Source organism: Sander vitreus, chromosome 2, assembly GCF_031162955.1.
Source record: "Sander vitreus isolate 19-12246 chromosome 2, sanVit1, whole genome shotgun sequence".
Lineage (NCBI taxonomy): Eukaryota > Metazoa > Chordata > Actinopteri > Perciformes > Percidae > Sander > Sander vitreus.
In genome coordinates this window covers 7,888,398-7,909,512 of record NC_135856.1, presented here as the reverse complement: position 1 = coordinate 7,909,512, position 21,115 = coordinate 7,888,398, and the positions used below count along the sequence as shown (strand labels likewise).

General features: G+C 42.8%; 2 protein-coding genes across 7 annotated transcripts; both read right to left on the bottom strand.

The window, feature by feature from the left end:
- Positions 1 to 3,261: 3,261 nt before the first annotated feature.
- On the bottom strand, positions 3,262 to 6,499 carry LOC144533867 (bromodomain-containing protein 3-like). The gene is made up of 4 exons (XM_078275440.1): positions 6,390 to 6,499; positions 5,641 to 5,769; positions 5,361 to 5,493; positions 3,262 to 3,640 (listed from the first exon to the last, which is right to left on the bottom strand). The coding sequence occupies exons 2-4, from the start codon at positions 5,740 to 5,742 to the stop codon at positions 3,498 to 3,500; spliced, it is 378 nt and encodes a 125-aa protein (XP_078131566.1). The 5' UTR covers positions 5,743 to 5,769; positions 6,390 to 6,499; the 3' UTR covers positions 3,262 to 3,497.
- A 222-nt stretch (positions 6,500 to 6,721) lies between these two features.
- Positions 6,722 to 19,954, bottom strand: LOC144533828 (lysophosphatidic acid receptor 2-like). Of its 6 annotated transcripts, none has more exons than XM_078275425.1 (6): positions 19,864 to 19,954; positions 12,079 to 12,565; positions 9,276 to 9,770; positions 8,688 to 8,908; positions 7,095 to 7,185; positions 6,734 to 6,842 (listed from the first exon to the last, which is right to left on the bottom strand). In XM_078275425.1, the coding sequence occupies exons 2-5, from the start codon at positions 12,332 to 12,334 to the stop codon at positions 7,162 to 7,164; spliced, it is 996 nt and encodes a 331-aa protein (XP_078131551.1). In that variant the 5' UTR covers positions 12,335 to 12,565; positions 19,864 to 19,954; the 3' UTR covers positions 6,734 to 6,842; positions 7,095 to 7,161. The 6 variants fall into 6 exon arrangements, with proteins under 6 accessions (XP_078131554.1, XP_078131551.1, XP_078131523.1 ...); XM_078275397.1 differs by having other exon boundaries at positions 7,095 to 7,181; XM_078275410.1 differs by lacking the exon at positions 19,864 to 19,954 and adding an exon at positions 19,727 to 19,818 and having other exon boundaries at positions 7,095 to 7,181.
- Positions 19,955 to 21,115: the final 1,161 nt, after the last annotated feature.

Sequence of the window (21,115 nt, the reverse complement as noted above, 5' to 3'; positions counted from 1 at the left end):
TGTAATACCGCAACCGCTACGCCGATTCTCCGACCAATCTCCTGCTCCATTGTCCCCTCACTCGCGAACAAAGCCCCAAGGTATTTAACCCTTGTGTTGTCTTCCCTTCAACCTTGGAAAAAACATTTTTGACCTTGAAAAATACATTTTTGACGCCTTTTTTTCACAGTTTGTTTTTGCTTTTTCCAACGTTTTAAATTTAAAAAAATTTCTTCTACACATTTTCAGCACTTATTTCTACGTCCCATATTTTCTGATATGAAACAAAAATTTAAAACGGGTCAATGTGACCTGAAGTCAACACAAGGTTAGACTCATTCCCTACCTGGAGAAGGCACTCCATTGGTTTCCTGCTGAGAACCATGGCCTCTGATTTAGAGGTGCTGATCCTCATCCCAGCCGATTCACACTCGGCTGTGAACCGATCCAGTGAGTGCTGAAGGTCACAGGCTGATGTTGCCATCAGGACAACATCATCTGCAAAAAGCAGCGATGAGATCCCCAGTCCACTGAACTGCAACCCCTCCCCACCCAGACTACGCCTCGATATCCTGTCCATAAATACTACAAACAGGATTGGTGATAAAGCGCAGCCCTGGCGGAGGCCAACCCTCACCTGAAAGGAGTCCGACTTACTACCAAGAACCTGGACACAGCTCTCGCTTTGGTCGTACAGAGATTGGATGGCCCTGAGAAGGGACCCCCTCACCCCATACTCCCACAGCATCTCCCGGGGGACCAGGTCATACGCCTTCTTCAGATCCACAAAGCACATGTAGACCGGTTGGGCATACTCCCAGGCTCCCTCCAGGATCCTTGCGAGAGTAAAGATCTGGTCCGTTGTTCCACGACCAGGACGGAATCCGCATTGTTCCTCTTCAACCCGAGGTTCGACTATCGGCCGAACCCTCCTTTCCAGCACCTTGGAGTAGACTTTACCGGGGAGGCTGAGAAGTGTGATACCCCTGTAATTGGCACACACCCTCTGGTCCCCCTTTTTAAACAGGGGAACCACCACCCCAGTCTGCCTCTCTCCTTAGGCACCGTCCCAGACTTCCACGCAATGTTGAAGAGGCGTGTCAACCAAGACAACCCCTCCACAGCCAGAGCTTTAAGCATTTCTGGACGGATCTCATCAATCCCTGGGGCTTTGCCACTGTGGAGTTGTTTAACTACCTCAGCGACTTCCACCAGGGAAATTGACAACAATCCCCCATCATCCTCCAGCTCTGCCTCTACCATAGAGGACCTATTAGTCGGATTTAGGAGTTCCTCAAAGTACTCCTTCCACCGCCCTATTACCTCCTCAGTTGAGGTCAACAGCGTCCCATCCTTACTGTACACAGCTTGGATGGTTCCCCGCTTCCCCCTCCTGAGGTGGCGAACGGTTTTCCAGAAGCACCTTGGTGCCGACCGAATGTCCTTCTCCATGTCTTCTCCGAACTTCTCCCACACCCGCTGCTTTGCCTCTTTCACGGCTGAGGTTGCAGCCCTTCGGTACCTTGCAACTGCTTCCGGAGTCCTCTGGGATAACACATCCCGGAAAGACTCCTTCTTCAGTCGGACTGCTTCCCTGACCACTGGTGTCCACCACGGTGTTTGGGGGTTACTGCCCCTTGAGGCACCTAAGACCACAGCTCCCCAGGTTCCCTCAGGTTCAATGCCCCCAGCCTCCACAGGGATGCACGAAAAGCTTGAGTTGAAAGTCAGTCGGACAGGGGCCTCTTCCAGACGTTCCCAATTTACCCGCACTACCCGTTTGGGCTTACCAGGTCTGTCCAGAGTCTTCCCCCACCCCCTGACCCAACTCACCACCAGATGGTGATCGGTTGACAGCTCCGCCCCTCTCTTCACCCGAGTGTCCAAAACATACGGCCTCAGATCAGATGAAACGATTATAAAATCTTTCATTGACCTTCGGCCTAGGGTGCTCTGGTACCAGGTATACTTATGAGCATCCCTATGTTCGAACATGGTGTTTGTTATAGACAATCCATGACTAGCACAGAAGTCCAACAACAGACAACCACTTTGGTTTAGATCAGGGAGGCCATTCCTCCCAATCGTGCCTCTCCATGTATCTCCATCATTACCCACGTGCGCGTTGAAGTCCCCCAGCAGAACTGTGGAGTCCCCCACTGGAGCCCCATACAGGACTCCATTCAAGGTCTCCAAGAAGGCCGAATATTCCAAACTCTTGTTTGGTGCATATGCACAAACAACAGTCAGAGTTCCCCCCCACAACCCGCAGGCGTAGGGAGGCGACCCTCTCGTCCACCAGGGTAAACTCCAACGTAGTGGCACTCAGCCGGGGGCTTGTGAGTATCCCCACACCCGCCCGGCGCCTCACACCCTGGGCAACTCCGGAGAAGAAAAGAGTCCAACCCCTATCCAGGAGTATGGTTCCAGAACCGAGACTGTGCGTAGAGGTAAGCCCCACCAGATCCAACTGGTAGCGTGCCACCTCCCGCACAAGTTCCGGCTCCTTCCCCAACAGAGAGGTGACATTCCACGTGCCCAGAGCCAGCCTCTGCCGCCCGGATATGGTCCGTCGAGGCCCCTGACCTTCACCGCCACCCATGTGGCAGCGCACCCGACCCCAGCGGTTCCTCCCACAGGTGGTGGGCCCATTGGATGGAGAGAGGTGCCACGTAGCTTTTTCGGGCTGTGACCGCTGACGGGTCCTCCATCTGGGCCTGGCTCCAGACAGGGGGCCCGGGCTTCCTCCGGGCAGGGTCACTCTCTTCCTCGATTTTTCATAGGCTTTTTGAACCATTCTTTGTCTGGCCCTCACCTGAGACCACTTTGCCATGGGAGACCCTACCAGGAGCACCAAGCTCCAGACAACACAGCCTTCAGGTTCATAGGGACACACAAACCTCTCCACCACGATAAGGTGATGGCTCCCGGAGAGGAATTTTTATTTGTAGATCAGTTTGCGGAGTTGATTATATTAAAATTATGCATAAACACTACACAGCCATTACACATAACACTCAGATATGATATTTGATGTATTTCACTCCAAAGACATGGACTTTTGTCTGTGGACAGGGGTGTCCAAATACTTCTGACTATAGGGTATGTTGAGTAGCAGTGAATCAGAGCTTAGACTGTACACATTCTACTTCTTTCTTTATAGCTCCCCCATTTGGCTGAAACTAGAATTGCAACAGGGTTCACCATTTGGACCACAGAAATACAGTATGCGTGTAATTAACTCTCACAGTGCAGGAGACAAAAACAAATACAAGATTTTTAGAGATTTGTTGTTTAATAATTATTATTTTAATACTTTTCTTAAAAAAATGATGTACTCCATAATCTGAACAAGATGAATCTATTGACCTCAATACCTCACTCGCCAACATACCAACAGGTTGATCTGGGTAAGATAAATCAAGAGAAAAATAGCAAAGGGAAAAAGAAAACAAAATAAACTCAAAACAATCAAATATGAAAACATAAAAGAATAAAACAAAAAAGCAATTATAGAATCAAAAACAGGATTGAAGCTTGGGTGAGGAGGATGGAGGCAGGGAGGGGAGCGAGGATGGAGGAGGCTGCGAGGGTTTTGGAGGAAGTGGCGCTGCTCGGTTGCTAGGTCTTGATGGTTGCTGGGGAAGAGCATTGTGGATCGCTGCAAAACACAAGAAGAGAGGGATGGAAAATATGAGTTTTTTTTCCTTTTAAGACAAAAAAAACTGTTGTAACTTTATCTTTAAAAAAGCAGCAAGCAAAAAATTTAATTCCGGGATGAAATGTTTATACAAATCAAAAGCATTTGTGCTGAAACAATGATTCAATTAATTGATTGACAGATACTTCATCTAAAAAAATTCTGATGATCACAATTCTTTAAGTGATTTAAAAACTTGAATATTGTTTGGCATCAGAATGAAGTTGCGGATTACTTGCGGCCCCTACCGGTCGGTTTAGAGGGGTCAGCAGTCAATGACGGTATAAAACAAAGCAGTCAATAAAATAGGTTTTCAAAAAATGTGTTTGTTTGTGTGTGTGAGGTTTGGTACCCAGCCCTACCCACAACTACTTTAGACCTGTTGGAAGGATTGTGAAATGTCCAACAATGGTAAAACAGGCCTGTAGCAATCGAGATTTGATTTAACGATACATGTTTCATGCTAGATGTAGCTGATGAAGAGGGCAAACCAGCACAGACAACATAAGAACTGTACATACAAATAAAACGTCAACTAGCACCAACTCAATTCTTGATTGGCCAAAAGGCACATACAGTTGTGCTCAGAATAATAGTGTGTTTAAAAAAGTGAATAATGCTCAAAATCCTTACCTTTATTTTTTGCTTTATTTTTGTGTTATACCTTTACAGAAAGTGAAGAAAAAGGAATATTAGGCTGTTAAAAAAAAAATAGCAGTATTTGCATTTTTCTTTACAAACTCAAACATTTACTGTATAAACTGAAAAATGTCTCAAGGGTTTGCTTTACTTTGAATCACTGCACTAATATTTAGTTTCCCTATTAACCTATTCAGTATGTCTTTTTTTCAGCAATGGGACTTTGCGGGGGCTTCTAGCTGATAGCTTTGCTTCACGTAGCCTTCTTCTGATCGTAACCGTACTCACAGGTAACTTTAAGTCTTTTTTGATTTTCCTGGCGCTGATCATTGGTTGAGCATTTGCCATTTTGGCTATTCTTCGATCCATTCGTATAGTAGTTGACTGTTTTTTTCCCACGTCGTTCAGGCTTTGGATGCCATTTCAAGGCATTTGAAATCATTTTTCGCTGAGCAGCCTATAATTTTCTACACTTCTTTATATGTTTTCCCCTCTCCAATCAACTTTTTAATCAAAGTCCGCTGTTCCTCAGAGCAATGTCTGGAACGACCCATTTTGCTGAGTATTTCATTGCATGCACAACATTTGCTTCCTTCCTTCCTTAAATATGGGCCATTATTGACACCTGTTTCTTGACAGAATCAATCACCTCACTAATTGAACACAACACTGCTATTATTTTGAATATGCCCCTTTCAATTACAGATTAAATTGCAGCATGCAGGTCATGACTGTTGGTTTTCTATGACTCTACAATACTTACTAGTAAATTATTTGCCATTTAGAAATATCACTTATACCAAAACAATTGATTTATGAGGTTAGTGATGTTGGACTGCTATTATTTTTAACACAACTGTACAAATCAAATCATTCAACAAGCATTCTCAGACGGGTGCAAGAGAACGATGACGTCATTTATGATACGATGATGCCCGAACTGACAAGCGCGTTGTTATATCTACTTGCCCGACATGCCCTTTTATTTGCCTCGGGCCATGGAGCAACCCTAATAGTTGATCCCTGCATCCTAAACTCATACCAGGCTCCCGTCTGCCCCCTCGGCGTCCCTTGGCGACAACAGCAATCTCCTCCTCCTCCTGGGGCATCTGTGTGATCTTCTGGAAAAAGACCTTTTCCAAGGCCTCCGCCATTAGGACAATATCATCCCCAGGCTAAACACACAAACACAACATATGCACACATTTAGAATGCATAAGCTCTTTATGTGCAGATGCTTTCCTTGAGTAGCATAATTTGTGACCTGAACTTTTAAGTTCAGGAAAGTCACGTGACTAGACGTTATGTGGACAGTGGCTGACCTTGCTGCAGTTTGTGAACATTGTGTTGAAGTCTTGGATACACTCATGGGCATTCCAGTAGTAGTGGTTCTCCAAACGTTTTTTTATCGTGCCCATGTCCATAGGTATCTTGATGATCTTGTAGTAGTCCTTAAGTGAGACGGAGAGCAGGTAGAAAGTATTTGATTAGTATCTTGTCTGGACGAAAGTAAATGAAGCATGTGAGAAAAGACACAATGTATGTGTATGCCTTTTGTTTTTAAACTCTCATTCTCTGTCATCAGTTCAAAATACACGATTCATGTGTAATTAATCACTTGTACACATCAGCGGTGCAATAGCCTGGCACTCTGGTGATATTCTATATTTTTCTTTGTCAAGAAATCGCATGAAAACACCACAATCAACAATGAAAGTACCTCCGGTCGCGCACTTTAAATCCTAGCGCCCCAGCAAGATCTACGTCATTTTGACGTCACATTGTCGACGCGACGACTGCAAAGAGGCCTTTACAGTTCCAGGTATTTTTCAACTAGTTTCTCCTTTTTGACTGTGACAGCTACAAGACCACAGAAGAAGTACTACTTTCTTTCCAGTGAAGAAGTCAAGTCAGCTGTCACAATGCACTAACTAAGGAAGCAAGTCTGAATAAAATGCAGCTTTTTCTGCTGAATAAAGAAAAAAAACATATTGCAGCTATTTTGATGCTATTAAGTGTTTTGGATTTTGATTACAGGCACACACGCGCACACACACACACACACACACACAGGTAAACCGAGTTTGATGGCATCAACAGGAGCTTGGAAGGGCCATGCAAAGTGGTGTTTCCACAATGTCTTCAACACATCTTTCAGCAGGTAATGAAAAAGAGCAAAATCATAAAAAAAATCAAATAATAAAAAAAAAAAATCAATCGAATTTAGGTCCAAACACCAGCCAAAGTTTACATTTACAAACACACAAACCGAAACCTCCGTACCTGTAGCTGGTTGGTCTGTCGTTTGGGTCTGGAGGGGTTCCATGCTTCAGGGGGTGGAGGGTTGAAGGCGAGAGGCGGTGGGGCAGAGGGAGGGTTCTGGCTGCTGCCAGCCTCCAGTCCGTCTCCCATCGCAGAGGTGGGTTGCAGTGACTGAGCCGACGGTTTGAGCAGATAGGACCTGGCAGGGGCAGGTGGGACTGGGGGGACCCCCCTCAGGCCATTACACTCCTTGCTCGACTCTCTGGAAGGACAGGCATCAAAAGCATCATCGCCACTGGCACTACTATTGCTACTATGACAGTGCTCATTAGTGAAGCCAACTAGGGATGTCACGAGAACCAATACTTGCGATACCTTTCGATTCTAAAACACAGACGATGCCCATTTTTTTGAAGCACCGTGAGCACCGATGCCAGTGTTAGCATTGGTGCTGCGCCTCTTCTGGAACTGATGGGGGCAGTATACGCTTCTGAGTGTTCCAGTCAATACTTACATTCAGAAGTAGGAGGTCACGAACAAGTGGAACTACACATGGCATAGACAGCCGAAGTCACACCCTTCTACTTCCGGTCCATGGGACCTATCTTTCGAAAAAATATGAACAAGAGTCAATGGAGAGATAATTATTTTTTATATTATACGTCTGTGTGTATCGTACCAGGGATGTAACGTTACTCAAATGAGCAACGGATCTTGCTCGTTCCTTTTGCTTATCTGCTGAAAACACTTCACTGGATGAAACACATTTCAGGTAAGATAACATTACATGTGTTGTGGAACAGAGCTAAGCTAGCTAGCAAGTTGAGCATCAAGCTAAGTGACGTAAATTGTGAGAGATGAGATTCACACAAAACTAAGCGGTCATATGACAATCCTAAGGCTAACGTAGACTTTCTTCGGTTGAAAAATTCTTTTAAATTGACGATCATCATATTTGTAATCCATGGCTCAATTCAAAAGGGATCAAAAAATAATTTGCCTCTCCCCCGTTCACTGGAATGTGTCTGGGGACACTAGTTGACATTGATATTTTTCAAATATTTAAAAAAAGAAGTTCATGTTTCAAGTTCAAGTACATGGAATCTTAGAAAATCCTTTTTTTTTACCGTGGTATTGAAATTGGCATCGAGAATCGTGTTATTTTACTCGTATTGGCACAGACTACTGAATTTTTGGTATCGTGACACCCCTAAAGCCAACTCCGATTTAAATTTCTCAAGATATAAACCACAGTCAGCCTCGTTATCACAACTCAAATCTGAAACCAACCCACAACCACATGGATCCTTCATCCTCTCTATCTCCGTGTCAGTGTCTGTATGTTTCTTTAAAACGTCTGCTTCAATGTAGGGCTGGGTAATATATATCGATATTATATCGATATATGAGGCTAGATATCGTCTTAAATTTTGGATATCGTAATATTGTGATTTGACACAAGTCTTGTCTTTTCCTGGTTTTAAAGGCATACAGTAACATTATGTCAATTTCTGAACTTACCAGACTTACTAGCAGTGTTATAAGTTGCATTCACCACTCTCATTTTGTGAAAGCACCAATAGTCAACATTACAATATCGCCATTGATGTATTTGGTCAAAAATATCCTGATATTTGATTTTTTCCATATCACCCAGCTCTACTTCAATGGCATTGGCATGTGAGAGGGAGATAACTTGGCAACGTAGAGTTTTACCTTTAGGCTAAACAGGGAAACATCCATTGATGTTGGCATGGCATATGCAGAAGATCATTTTTCTGATTCTTAATGGTCAGTGTTTATGTTGATGTAGGCTGATAGCTTTAAAACAATAACATGTCAATAACATCTACCATCCCAATTCTATTCCAAATCAATCAAATGACTTGAGCTCTCAGTTACAGTTGTCAGAAAAACATTTGAAATGTATGTACATAAGTAAGAATTAGTTTTTATTATATTCAGTACAATGCTAGTATTATCAGCATGTTGTCCATCTGGCATTGGCAATTCATTCCATGTTTGGAATTTCACTATCTGTGATCAAAATATTAGAACCATTTTAAACACTGGACCAGAGACAAGGCAGAGTCTACGTTGTAGGTACCTTGCTGTGGCTGCCCTGCCGGCACAGGCAGCACAGGATCTCCTTGAAGGTCCTTCTCATGTCAGTGTCCCTGAAGGAGTAGATGATGGGGTTGAAGAAGGAGTTACACTCGGCCAGGACCAAGAAGTACTTCTCGAAGCGCAGCACCTCACACGCTTCACAGCCCAGACCGTCGAGCAGCAGGATGACCAGGCCGGGCGTCCAGCAGAACACAAAACAGCCTGGAGGGAGATCACGGGTACATAAGGTCATTAGAAATCTTGTAATAACATTGGAACTACAAAATAAAAGGCGTGGCTAGTGGCAGATAAAATAGGAGGAAAGACAATTATATACAGATATAGCTGTAAAGAATGTGAAGAAATGGGGGGCTAGCTAAGGGAGAAAGGGAATACACACACACACACACACACACACACACACACACACTTCTCGTGTGTGTGTGTGTGTGTGTGTATGTATGGACTTATCTAACTCTGGGGGATACGGTGAATAAGCTAAAGTCCCAATAAGTCTGCATGTTCCTTTAAGGAGCTTTACAGGGTCAGGCTACAAATGTTGATTGAACTGGTGTGTGTGCTTCCTCACCCAGGATCATGAAGACAGTCTTCATCAGGTTGAACACTGTCTCTTTGTGTCTCATCTGGGTGGTGTGCTGTGACATCTGCTTGCTCGTGTGTCTCACATAGACAAAGATCCGGGTGTAGACAGCCACCATGATGAAGAAGGTCAGCAGGTTAAGAACCCCCCAGAACACCAGGTAGCTGCGGCTGAACATCGGCGCCATGGTGGAGCAGTTCTCCAGGTCGCACAGGCAGTGCCAGCCCATGGTGGGAACCAGTCCCATGACGATGGCCACCAGCCAGATGCACATTATGATGATGAAAACACAACGGGTGCTCATCTTACTGTGCAGCTGCATGTTGAAGATGGTTTGGTGACGCTCCACGGCCACAGCCATGAGGTTGAGGACGGAAGCTGTCAGGCTGGTGTCGATCAGCCCCTGTCGCACAAACCACTGATGCTTCGACAGCTTAATGGTCCACGGACCGGTATGAAACATCAAGTGGAGGTAGGAGACACCTGGAAGAAGAAAGTGGGGGTTTAACAAATAAAAAAGAACTTTTTTTTTTTTTTTTTAAATCACATTTGTTGCACAGATGCGACGTTGCATGACGGAGCCTGAGTGAGTTGCAGTACATCAAATATCTAAGCCAACATAGGGTTAAACTCACAATGTGCATGGAGAGAGTAGTACATGGAAAAAAGTCCATTTCCCTTAAAACTAAACTTTCTTCTTAACATTATTAAAACATAATTTTAATGTGAACACAGATTATAGCAGAGAAGAGAGCCACATTTGTGGTGTGGTTAAATGTGTTAAAATGTGTGTGTGATTTACAGTACATTCCCTTTCTCCCTTAGCTAAGCCCCCCCACTTCCTCACATTCTTTACAGCTATATCTGTATAGAATTGTCTTTCCTCCTATTTTATCTGCCACTAGCCACACCTTTTATTTTGTATTTCCAATGTTATTACAAGATTTCTAATGACATTATGTACCCGTGATCTCCCTCTCCCTCCAGGCTGTTAAATGTTAAAATGTAGAGCGCTCACCACCTTTTCTATTAAAACCTTGTGAAGAAGGCAGCCAGGCTACCTGGCAAGTTGTAACACTTTAAGGGCCCTATTTGAACAATCTGAAGTATCAAACGCGAAACGCAAGTAGCTTTGTGGGCGGATCTCAGGCGCTGTTGCTATTATACCGGCAGGATAAATGAGTTTTGCGCCCGACGCAAATCTAAAATGGGTTGGTCTGAAGTAGCTAGGTGTGGTTTGGGCGTAACGTGCGATAAACCAATCAGAGCGTCATCTCACATTCCCTTTAAGAGCAGGCGCGCTTGTTCCATGGCGGATTGCTATTATGACGGCAGATTTTCTTGGCGCAATGCCAGCGGGAGCTGTCCGGGATGCGGCAAAGTAATAAATGCCCGTCTTGACCGGGTGGCGATGTTGCTGCGGCCTCTCGAGCGCAACTCCTCAAGTCTGGAGAGGATTGCTGCAGCCATGGAGCGTGGGCCTCCAAACGCACCACCTGCTCCCCCAACTCCATCTCCATCCACCCGCTCCACCAGGAGCACATCGCGCATTACCACTCCCGGATCCTCAAGTGTCCAATCCTGCTGTAGCTCAACATCACGTCTCCTTAAGTCCTTTAATATTTCCTCATTTATGTCATCAACACATCCATGATTCATGGAAATGTTGTGTAAAACACAACAAGCCACAAAGAACGCTGCGACTTTTTGAGGACTGTACTGTAAAGTGCCTCCTGACCTATCCAAACACCTGAAGCGCATTTTCAGTAATATTTTTCCTTGTAATTATGCATGGTTTCCAAAAATGGGAACTGCTGCGTCCGTGTAGATGAGAGAAGCAAAGTGTATGCGTGTTGTGCACACGCTACATTATGGCCAAGCATGCGCCCTTAAAATAGCATCTGAATAACGCAGCACTGACTTTAGACTAGGTTTTTTTTGTTTTCTGAAACTGCACTGTTTGCGCCTGAACACGCCTCCTCTTTTCGCTGAACCGCCCCCGGGAGCGCAAATTCATTCCCTAATTTACCGACGTGCGTCTGTGGAAGGAAAAGTCCGCTATGCGTCGGGTGCAAAATAGGAATGATACATGCGTCGGTGTAGACAGTCAATTGCGCTGGGTGCAAGATAGGGCCCTAAAACTTTATTTTAAAACGTGTTAATAGACCGCATGGAGATGTACAGTGCCGAAAGTCAGATTAGCACTTAGGACAGTTAATTGTAGAATATGTATAAAACAGCGACAATTTCTTTTTTTCTCTATTCAAAGGCTACAGTCTGCAGCAAACCTCATACCCCAATCCAGCGTGGTGAAGTACCGAACCAACACAATGAAAAATCTGAGTTTCTGCAGGGTTAAGAAGTTAAATTAGTACTTGGTCAACAATCATACTGGAAAATGTATGATGAAAACCCAGGAAAGATGATATGGGTTCCTACCTACTGTAGTGAACAGCAGTGACAGTGTTTGCTGTAGGTCTGACTGAAACATCACATAAAAGTATTTAACAGCCTCCTGCAGCACAATCCACTGTCTTTTTAATTTTCCAAGGCCTTTTTTTTGAGGGATTCAATGTTTTAGGACCTGCATATACCCTAAAGGTGTGTCACTGTCCCACTGCTGTGATTTCTGACTGAACTGTAGCAGCACTGAAACTTGATACAAAAAACTAAAAATATCAGATGTGACAATGCAGTTTAAATTAGACCTGGTTTGCTGTATATTTAAATAATTTGTATTACTAGTAGTTACAACAAGAACATAGAAGTACATAAAGTAAAACAATTGTACCCGAGAAGAGGTCAGCCAGAGCCAGGTTACCCAGCAGGTAATAGATGGGATAGTGAAAGCGTCGGTTTCTAAAAATGGTGCCCATGACCAAAAGGTTGGAAAAGATGACAATGAAGCAGACCATCATGCCCAGACTGACAATCACATAGTCACGGCTGCGCCAGTGGTCGCTGATGTTCTTGCCACTCTTCTCATAGAAAAAAACGACGGTCCGGTTGTAGTAGCATCCCTCGATGTCATTGGTGAGTGTATCCATGTTGAAATAGACCGTGGACGTGGGATCAGAGAAGAGCTGGAGAGGACAGAGAGGTGAGCAGCGTTGCAGACAAGAAGCACAGGGGAAGGTCTAGGTCGCCATTCAGACTCGCCCTCTCTGGTGGGATGGAGATCGGCATGCCATCAGCTGGACAGATGGAGGACTGGAGGGATCCAGTCTGAGTCTGAGGCCTTCACTGTACGGCTGTCTGGGACTCCACTGATCTTCAACCTGTGGAAGTTTAAAACAATATGTGAATCTTTCAATCTGTGTTCACGCTGATAATAGCTGCAACACAGTAGAAAAACCAGCCAATCAGCCCACAGTGCAGAGGTCCAGAAAAGTCATAGACGTTAATTAGCCATTTACATGCCATGAAAACTAATCTATTTCTCGATCTATCTATTCATTTATCAGAAAAAAAGCCTAACACGCTTATGTTCTAGCTTCTCAAATATTAGAACTTACAGCTTTTAATTGTCTTACAATATATTTTAGTCTTATTGGTCAGACATATTGTGACAACTTGGAAGATCTCACCAGTTTGCATCAGCTGTTCCTCATGGTTTCAGCGCAATTTCATTTTTGTCTCAAATCGTAGGCATCTCTCCTTGATCCACTAGCTGCCTGCCCCCTGAGTACACTGTGAAAAAGCCCAGTCTTGGCAGACAACACAGGGGTTGTAAACGTCAAACAAACACTAGAGGCACAGGCGGAACTATTAAATATCAGATCTCTGTCTTCTAAAGCAGTACTAGTAAACGATTTGATATCAGATAATCAATTTGACCTATTCTGTCTTACCAAAACATGGCTGGGCCATGAAGAATATGTTAGTCTAAATGAAGCCACTCCTCCCAGTCATAATAATACTCAAATTCCACGAGGCTCAGGCCGAGGAGGCGGAGTTGCAGCCATATTTGATTCAAGCCTGTTAATTAATCCTAAACTAAATTATAACTTGTTTGAAAGCCTTGTTCTTAATCTTCAACATATAACATGAAAAACATTACAGCCAATTATATTTGTCGTTTACTGAGCTCCAGGTCCGTATTCAGAATTTTTATCTGAATTCTGAGTTTTTAATCATATGTAGTCCTTAAATCAGACAAAGTACTTATTGTAGGTGATTTTAATATCCATGTGGATGTTGACAGAAATAGCCTTAGTATTGTGTTCAACTCACTACTAGATTCAACTGGTTTTAGTCAGAGTGTGACTATAAGGCCACTCACTGTTTTAACCACACCCTCGACCTTGTGCTGGCATATGTCATCAAAATTGAAGATTTAATAGTATTTCCACAGAATCCTTTATTATAAGACCATTTTTTAATAACTTTCAAATTCTTACTACCCGACTATATGAAATTAGATAAAAGCTTCTACCCTAGATGCCTATCTGACAGTGCTATAGCTAAATTTAAGGAAGCTATTCCAACAGCATTTAACTCAATGTCGTGCTTTAATATAACAGAGGACCTTTATGTTAACTTTAGTCCCTCCCAAATTGATAATTTTGTAGACGGTGCTACAGCCTGCCTACAGATGACTTTAGACTCCGTTGCTCCCCTCAAAAAGAAGATGATGAAGCAAAGGAAACTAGCACCTTGGTATAACTCCCAAACTCGTGAATTAAAACAAACCTCGCGAAAACTTAAAATAAAATGACCTTATGTATGTATGAAAGTAAATGGCGTTCCACCAAATGGAAGAATCTCGTTTAGATTGCCAAGACAGTCTGAAAACCTATGGGAAGGCCCTCAGAAATGCCAGATCATACAATTACTCATCATTAAGAGACGAAAATAAGAACAACCCAAGGTTTCTTTTCAGCACTGTAGCCAGGCTGACAGATAGCCACAGCTCTATTGAGCCATCTATTCCTATAGCTCTGAGTAGTGATGACTTCATGAGCTTCTTCAATGATAAAATAATAACAATTAGAGATAAAATTCATCACCTTTTGCTCTCAACTTCTAACGGTTCACTTTTAAACGCAGGACTGCTAGAAAGAATGACAAGACCTGACATATACTTAGACTGCTTTTATCCTATAGACCTTCAACAACTAATGCTAAAGGTCTCCTCAGCAAAGTCATCTACCTGTCTTAGATCCCATCCCAACGAGGCTACTTAAGAAGCGTTACCCGTGGTAAACACTTCATTACTAGATATGATCAATATGTCTTTATTAACAGGTTATGTACCGCAGTCATTTAAAGTAGTTGTGATAAAACGTCTTCTGAAAAAAACCCACCCTCGATCCTGAGGTCTTAGCCAACTATAGACCTATATCTAACCTTCCCTTTCTCTCCAAGATCCTTGAGAAGGTAGTCGCTAATCAGTTATGTGACTTTTTACATAGGAATAGTCTATTTGAGGACTTTCAGTCAGGCTTTAGAAAGCATCATAGCACAGAGACGGCACTGGTGAAAATTACTAACGACCTTCTAACTGCTTCAGACAAAGGACTTGTCTCCGTACTTGTCTTATTAGATCTTAGTGCTGCATTCGACACTATTGACCATAACCAGTCCCTCCAGAAAAACGTGATTATGCGATCGCATAATTCAATGCAAATTCAGCCAAAGTCTGCATATTTATGCGGGGGCCACATAAATAAAATATAAAATCCTGGATGACCTACAATTTTCTGATGTTAAACTCAAACAAAACTGAAGTTATCGTGCTGGGCCCTAAACACCTCCAAACCTCATTATCCAAAGATATAGTTACTCTGGATGGTATTGCCCTGGCCTCCAGCACTACTGTCATTTAAGTTATTTTTCATCAGGATATATCCTTCAATGCCCACTTAAAACAAAGAACATCAAGAACATCTTTTTAACATTGCCAAAATTAGGCACATCCTGTCTCAAAACGATGCTGAAAAACTAGTCCGTGCATTCGTTACTTCCAGGCTGGACTACTGTAATTCTTTACTATCAGGTTGCCCAATTAAGTCCCTTAAGACTCTCCAGTTGATCCAGAATGGTGCAGCGCATGTTCTGACAAGAACGAAGAAAAGAGATCATATTTCTCCAGTATTAGCTTCTCTGCATTGGCTTCCTGTAAAAGCCAGGATTTAATTTTAAATCCTTCTCCTGACCTACAAAACTCTAAATGGTCAAGCACCATCATATCTTGAAGAGCTCATAGTACATTATTGTCCCAGTAGAGCACTGCGCTCCCAGAATACAGAGTTACTTGTGGTTCCTAGAGTCTCAAAGTAGAATGGGCCTTCAGCTATCAGGCTCCTCTCCTGTGGAACTAGCTCCCAGTCCAGGTCTGGGAGTCAGACACCGTCACCACATTTAAGAGTAAACTTAAAACTCTTCTCTTCGATAAAGCTTATAGTTAGGGAGTGAGGAGTTGCAGCGTCCGCCTAGCCCGGCCCACCTGCTTCTCGTCATAGTCGTCGTTATGCTGTTATAGTTTTAGACTGCCGGGGGACTTCCTTCCTTTGACACATTGAGCTTCTCTCTCCTCTCTCTTTCCATTTGTGTGCATCCATGTCCCAGAAATGCTTGTTACTAACCTAGCTCTGGGGAGCTTATTCCCTGGAGTCCTTATGTTTTTTTTTGTTTTTTTTCGCCCAGCATGCTTCCTTGGATTAAGGTGGCACCAAAATCATGGTTGCAGCTGTTACACCCCGTTACACCCTGCTACGCTCTGCTGTGCCCTGCTACGTCCTGTAACGCCCTGCAGTGCCCTACTATGCCATGAACTACTACAACTACTATTTCTAGTCATAGTTCCATTATCTTTATTGTGACTATTATTGTCACTATTCATCACACCCCCAACCGGCACCTTCAGACACCGCCTACCAAGAGCCTGGGTCTGCCGAGGTTTCTTCCTAAAAAGGGAGTTCTTCCTCGCCACTGTCGCACTAAATGCTTGCTCTTGGGGGAATTACTAGAATTGTTGGGTCCTTGTATATTATAGAGTGTAGTCTAGACCTACTCTATCTGTAAAGTGTCTTGAGATAACTCTGGTTATGATTTGATACTATAAATAAAATTGAATTGAATCAAGGAAAGATGCCTACGAATTGAGACAAAAATGAAATCGTGCTGAAACCATGCAGGAACTCATATTGCACCTTTAATCCCTTAAAATAAAACCTTTACGCTTAATTCGCTACCGACGGCTCCTTACAGCTCAGCCTCCCTGAAAACTCCGGATCACCCCACTTCGACCTCTCAGCTGTTCACAGACATCGGTCCACCCACAACTCCCGCTGGATTGCTGTAATGATAGTGGCTGGCTGCTAGCTGGCTGGGGGCTGACTGTGGATGTGTCTGCGGGGCTGTTGTCAGCTCTCATCCCGACTGAAACCTTGCAGCGCCGGGAGAGTGAGGCAGACAGACAGGGGTGTGCTAGCTGGCTTAATTACCATTAGATTATTCATCTATCTATCTATCTATCTATCTATCTATCTATCCATCCATCCATCCATCCATCCATCCAGTTAACGTTACTGATGAATTCGTGGGTTAGCCCAGAATTGTTAACCATGGTCAAAACAATCGTACTAAAAATAACTGAGCGTGTTGAACGATGTCATAATCTTATGTTATTAGGGGTGCACGATTCAGAAAATGTCACGATTCCATATTTATTTTTAGGCTCAATATTCAATTCAAAATCGATTTGATTCAAAAACGATTTTCAATTAAAAAAAAAAACAAACAGTATGTAAATGTGGTTACTTTTCCCATGTGATTGCAGTATACATACAATTTAAAAGAAAAGAAACACAACAAATGAAATGTAGTTTGATATTACTTTATATGACTTCATACAAAAATAAACTTTTGCAACTAAAAACTGCAAAGTGCCAAGCTTTGGCCAGCTTTCAAATACGTTTAACTCAAGTATAAAATAAAACTGTTAAATACAAAGAGCTTTTCGTTCAGGGTTCAGTGGGAGTTTAGAGCATTGAAAGACGTGCGTTGGTTGACTGGCATGTTAGGTACTTTAGGTTGTTCGTCAACGTCTTCAATGTTAATCTCTGGGTGATGGCGTACCATGCGAGTTCTCAAGTTTGTGGTGTTTCCAAAATACTTAACTTTCGCTTTGCAAAGCCTGCATATAGCATGATTCATATTAAGTTGCATCTTCCCCTCGAGGTTATAAAAGCCGAAATGTGCTCAAACTCTCGCCTTCAATGAGGATGGAGCAGGTTGAATAATTCTGGAGGTTTGCACCGACTAAACTACTTCTGCTGCACTCGTTCTTCTCTTGATTATGACAAGAGTGCCCAGGCGTCAGTGTGAATTCGACGCAGCGCCATCTATGGGAATGGTGAGCTAAACTCATTTCAGGACAATAGTATACACGCCATTACAAAACGAAAAAAAGGAATAGATTTTTGGAATTCTATGAATCAATTTTGAATCGCGACACGAATGTGAATCGATTTTTTTGCACACCACTATATGTTACCCACCAAGAATTAGCTAACGTTATAGACCAATCATTAGCATTAGCTACTTGTCAACTAGCACCTTTATAGTAGGCTAACCTTAAAGCATCACCAAAGCAATTTTCTTCTTTGGTCCCCCCTTTTGGTTGGAAGCGGAATTGTCCATTACCAATACCATTCTCATAAAGACAAAGCTTTCAAAAATCTGTGTGTTTTAGACATAATTAATAATTTACCTTTATGACTAACTAGGGCTGTGTATTGGCAAGAATCTGGCGATACGATACGTATCACGATACATGGGTCACGATTCAATATATTGCAATATATTCCGATACTGTACATAAGGCGATATATTGGGATTTTTTAAAAGTATAATTTTAGAAAAACTAATATTTAAAAAAAAGACATGATGTTCATGAAAGTCAAAAGAAGTTTACTTTAGGTAAACAATTCAGTACACAGAAAATCAAACTGCCAATTTGGGATTGTGGTTCACAGTTTCCCTAAAGGCCCTGACACACCAACCCCATTATCAGCCGTCGGACAGTCTGGTGAGGTCAGTGACTCGAGTCTGTTCGGTGCGTTCCGTGCCGTCGTCAGTCGGAGGAGCTGTCGACCTTCATTTGGGCCGATTTGACATGTTGAATCGGAAGGCGGGCGGTCGGACTGATTGGTGGAGCGATAACCCGGAAATGACGAGTGGGATGAGCCTGACTGACGTCTCTCAAAATCTGACGAAAATCTTTTAAACTGACCTTTGTCGATCTGAAATGAAGACAGATTCAGCAACTGCATGGCCTATTTCTCGCTTTAAATGTTTTCAGAAACACGTTTCGGTGAACTATCTTCATAAAATATGAGATCGTATTCCGAACAAAGCCGCCATTATGCCCAGTTGTAAAATCCAGGAGCAACCAGACCCACGTGATGCATTCGTCCAATCAGCTGCCGGTTTTCATTTTTTGGGCAACAATACAGTAGCGCCACCTCCAGTTATGGAGACGTATTACTCGCGCACGCTCAAGTCAGTGTCGCTTCAGTGTGTTCTGAGGCACTTTTCTGACCAACTCGAGGAGGCAGTCAGTCCGACTGCCTTTTCTGCTGAAGGTCGGTCGTCGGGTTGGTGTGTCAGAGCCTTTAAATTTCCCCTTAACCGCTGAATCGGAAGCTGCGAATCGGAAGCCAACTTCAGCGTCGTTTTATTGCATGGCTGTTCTGTAGGCTCCTAAATTGCATTCGACTGTAGGCCTACAGATAACTAAAAAACTGGCAACACGTGCACTGTAAAATGTGAATCATAAAAGCATATGTTATTTATTTGTCTATCTTGCCTGAAACCAGGACACATATCCTTGTGTACTTCCTTTGAGCAATAGCCTATGGGTTACACCCAGATAGATTCCAAACTAAAAAAATCATAAACAATATATTGAGTGGAAAAAAAGATAACGCCGCTTTTGTAGAAGATAAGACAAGTCGCTCGCCTGCATTACAAGACCATTTGGGAGAAATTGGCATGGTTAAAATGGCAGTGTTGAGGATGTTCAGGCTGCAATAAACACCAGACTCCTTCCAGCCAGTGCAGATGGCTCAGCACGCTGTTGGGAGCACACATTTCAAGCTCACAGGAGAGGCATTTTAAAAAAATATATAGGCTAGGCTACAGGGGAGAACAAATTAAGCTTACCTTTTATGGTATACGTGCAGTTTAGTGTCCTAAATTCCCCATACAATGTCCTTAATTAATTATGAACCTGCTAAACCACCTGTGCTACCCTAACCTGTCTCAAATAAGACCCTCATCATTTGGGACACTCAGTTTTTTGAAAATAATTTGGGACACTAAACTGCATGTAGCCTAAGCCACCTTTTATTGTGTCTGTGAACTCGTTTATCAGGTAAATCCAGGACAGGAGTCCTCGTCGAGTTGAGAAACAATGTGCTGTCGTAGGCTACCTAAAGTCACCTCCTCTTGCACACTTTCAGCGGCCTCTGAGCACAACGTGGAAAAAAATGCGACAAAAACTTGGTGGATAGTCTCCGTCGCCTGTGTTTGGACTTCTCCCTTGTTTCCGTTAGTTAGAGGTTGTTACCTGTGCGGAGTGATTTGCGCTGTGAGTCCCAGGAGAAGCACAAAGGGAGCGGCGGCCGGAACGATCCTACGCTGCCGCCTCTCTCTTTCTCAAAGGTTGGCTCCTGCCAACCTGTGCGCATGGTACCCGCCCCCCTCTGTTGTGCTGACGAGGAAGAGCAGCCAATGGAAGTGGAGCTGAAGAGTGATTGACAGTGTGGGCAGGGATCGAGTTGTTAAGGCGGGTTTATATGATTTTGATAGTGGTGGGAGGTGAATAAGTGATGCCCAATGTTAGCTGTAGTTTAGGCAGTGGCGGTTCTACATTGAATTACACCCAGGGCGAGACCCCCTTCGAGCCCCCCCAACAAGATAAGTGAAAGAGAAAATTATATTTCTCAATTGCACAAATCCTTCATTAGAGCATTTGAAAAACACACTTAAGAGAATCCAGTTATTTAACTATTACAATTACAACAGGAAACACACTTTTTAAGGTGAACAATCTCCACAATGAACACAATTCTGCACAAAATATGACAGTGTAGGTTATCAGAACTTAAAATAAATATACACTATATACATAAATGTGCTAACAATATATACAATAAAAAAATGTAACAAGATTAATAAAACAATATACAACAAGCTATATATATATATATATATATATATATATATATATATATATATATATATATATATATACACCTTTCACCATACCCCCACATCATCACATACCCTTCACCATACCTAGAGATTGGCATGGGGTACTTTCCATAAAATCATCTCTCAATGCAAATCAAACCAGCTATTAGGCTAACTGAAATAAAACCATGCCAATCTCTAGGTATGGTGAAGGGTTTGTGATGATGTGGGGCTATTTCAATTCCAAAGGCCAAGGGAACTTTATCAGGATGCATAGTATCCTGGATCCATAATATAATTAGCCTTTAAAAATACAAATCTGCCTGCCTCTATGAGAATTTAACATAGGGGTGTACTTACTTATGCCCCCTGTATTTTAAGGAAGAACATTTATTTATTTATGATACATTAGTCATTCACAAACAAAATTGGTGTCCGTAAAGATTGGATTTTTCCTATTTTATTTAATTAAGGCATTAAGATCAATTTGCGAAAGATGATTTTTTTGTTATTCCTCTTTTTAGTCAACTTTAGCATGGGTGTCCTAATTTTTTCACATGACTGTGTGTGTGTATATATATATATATATATATATATATATATATATATATATATATATATATATA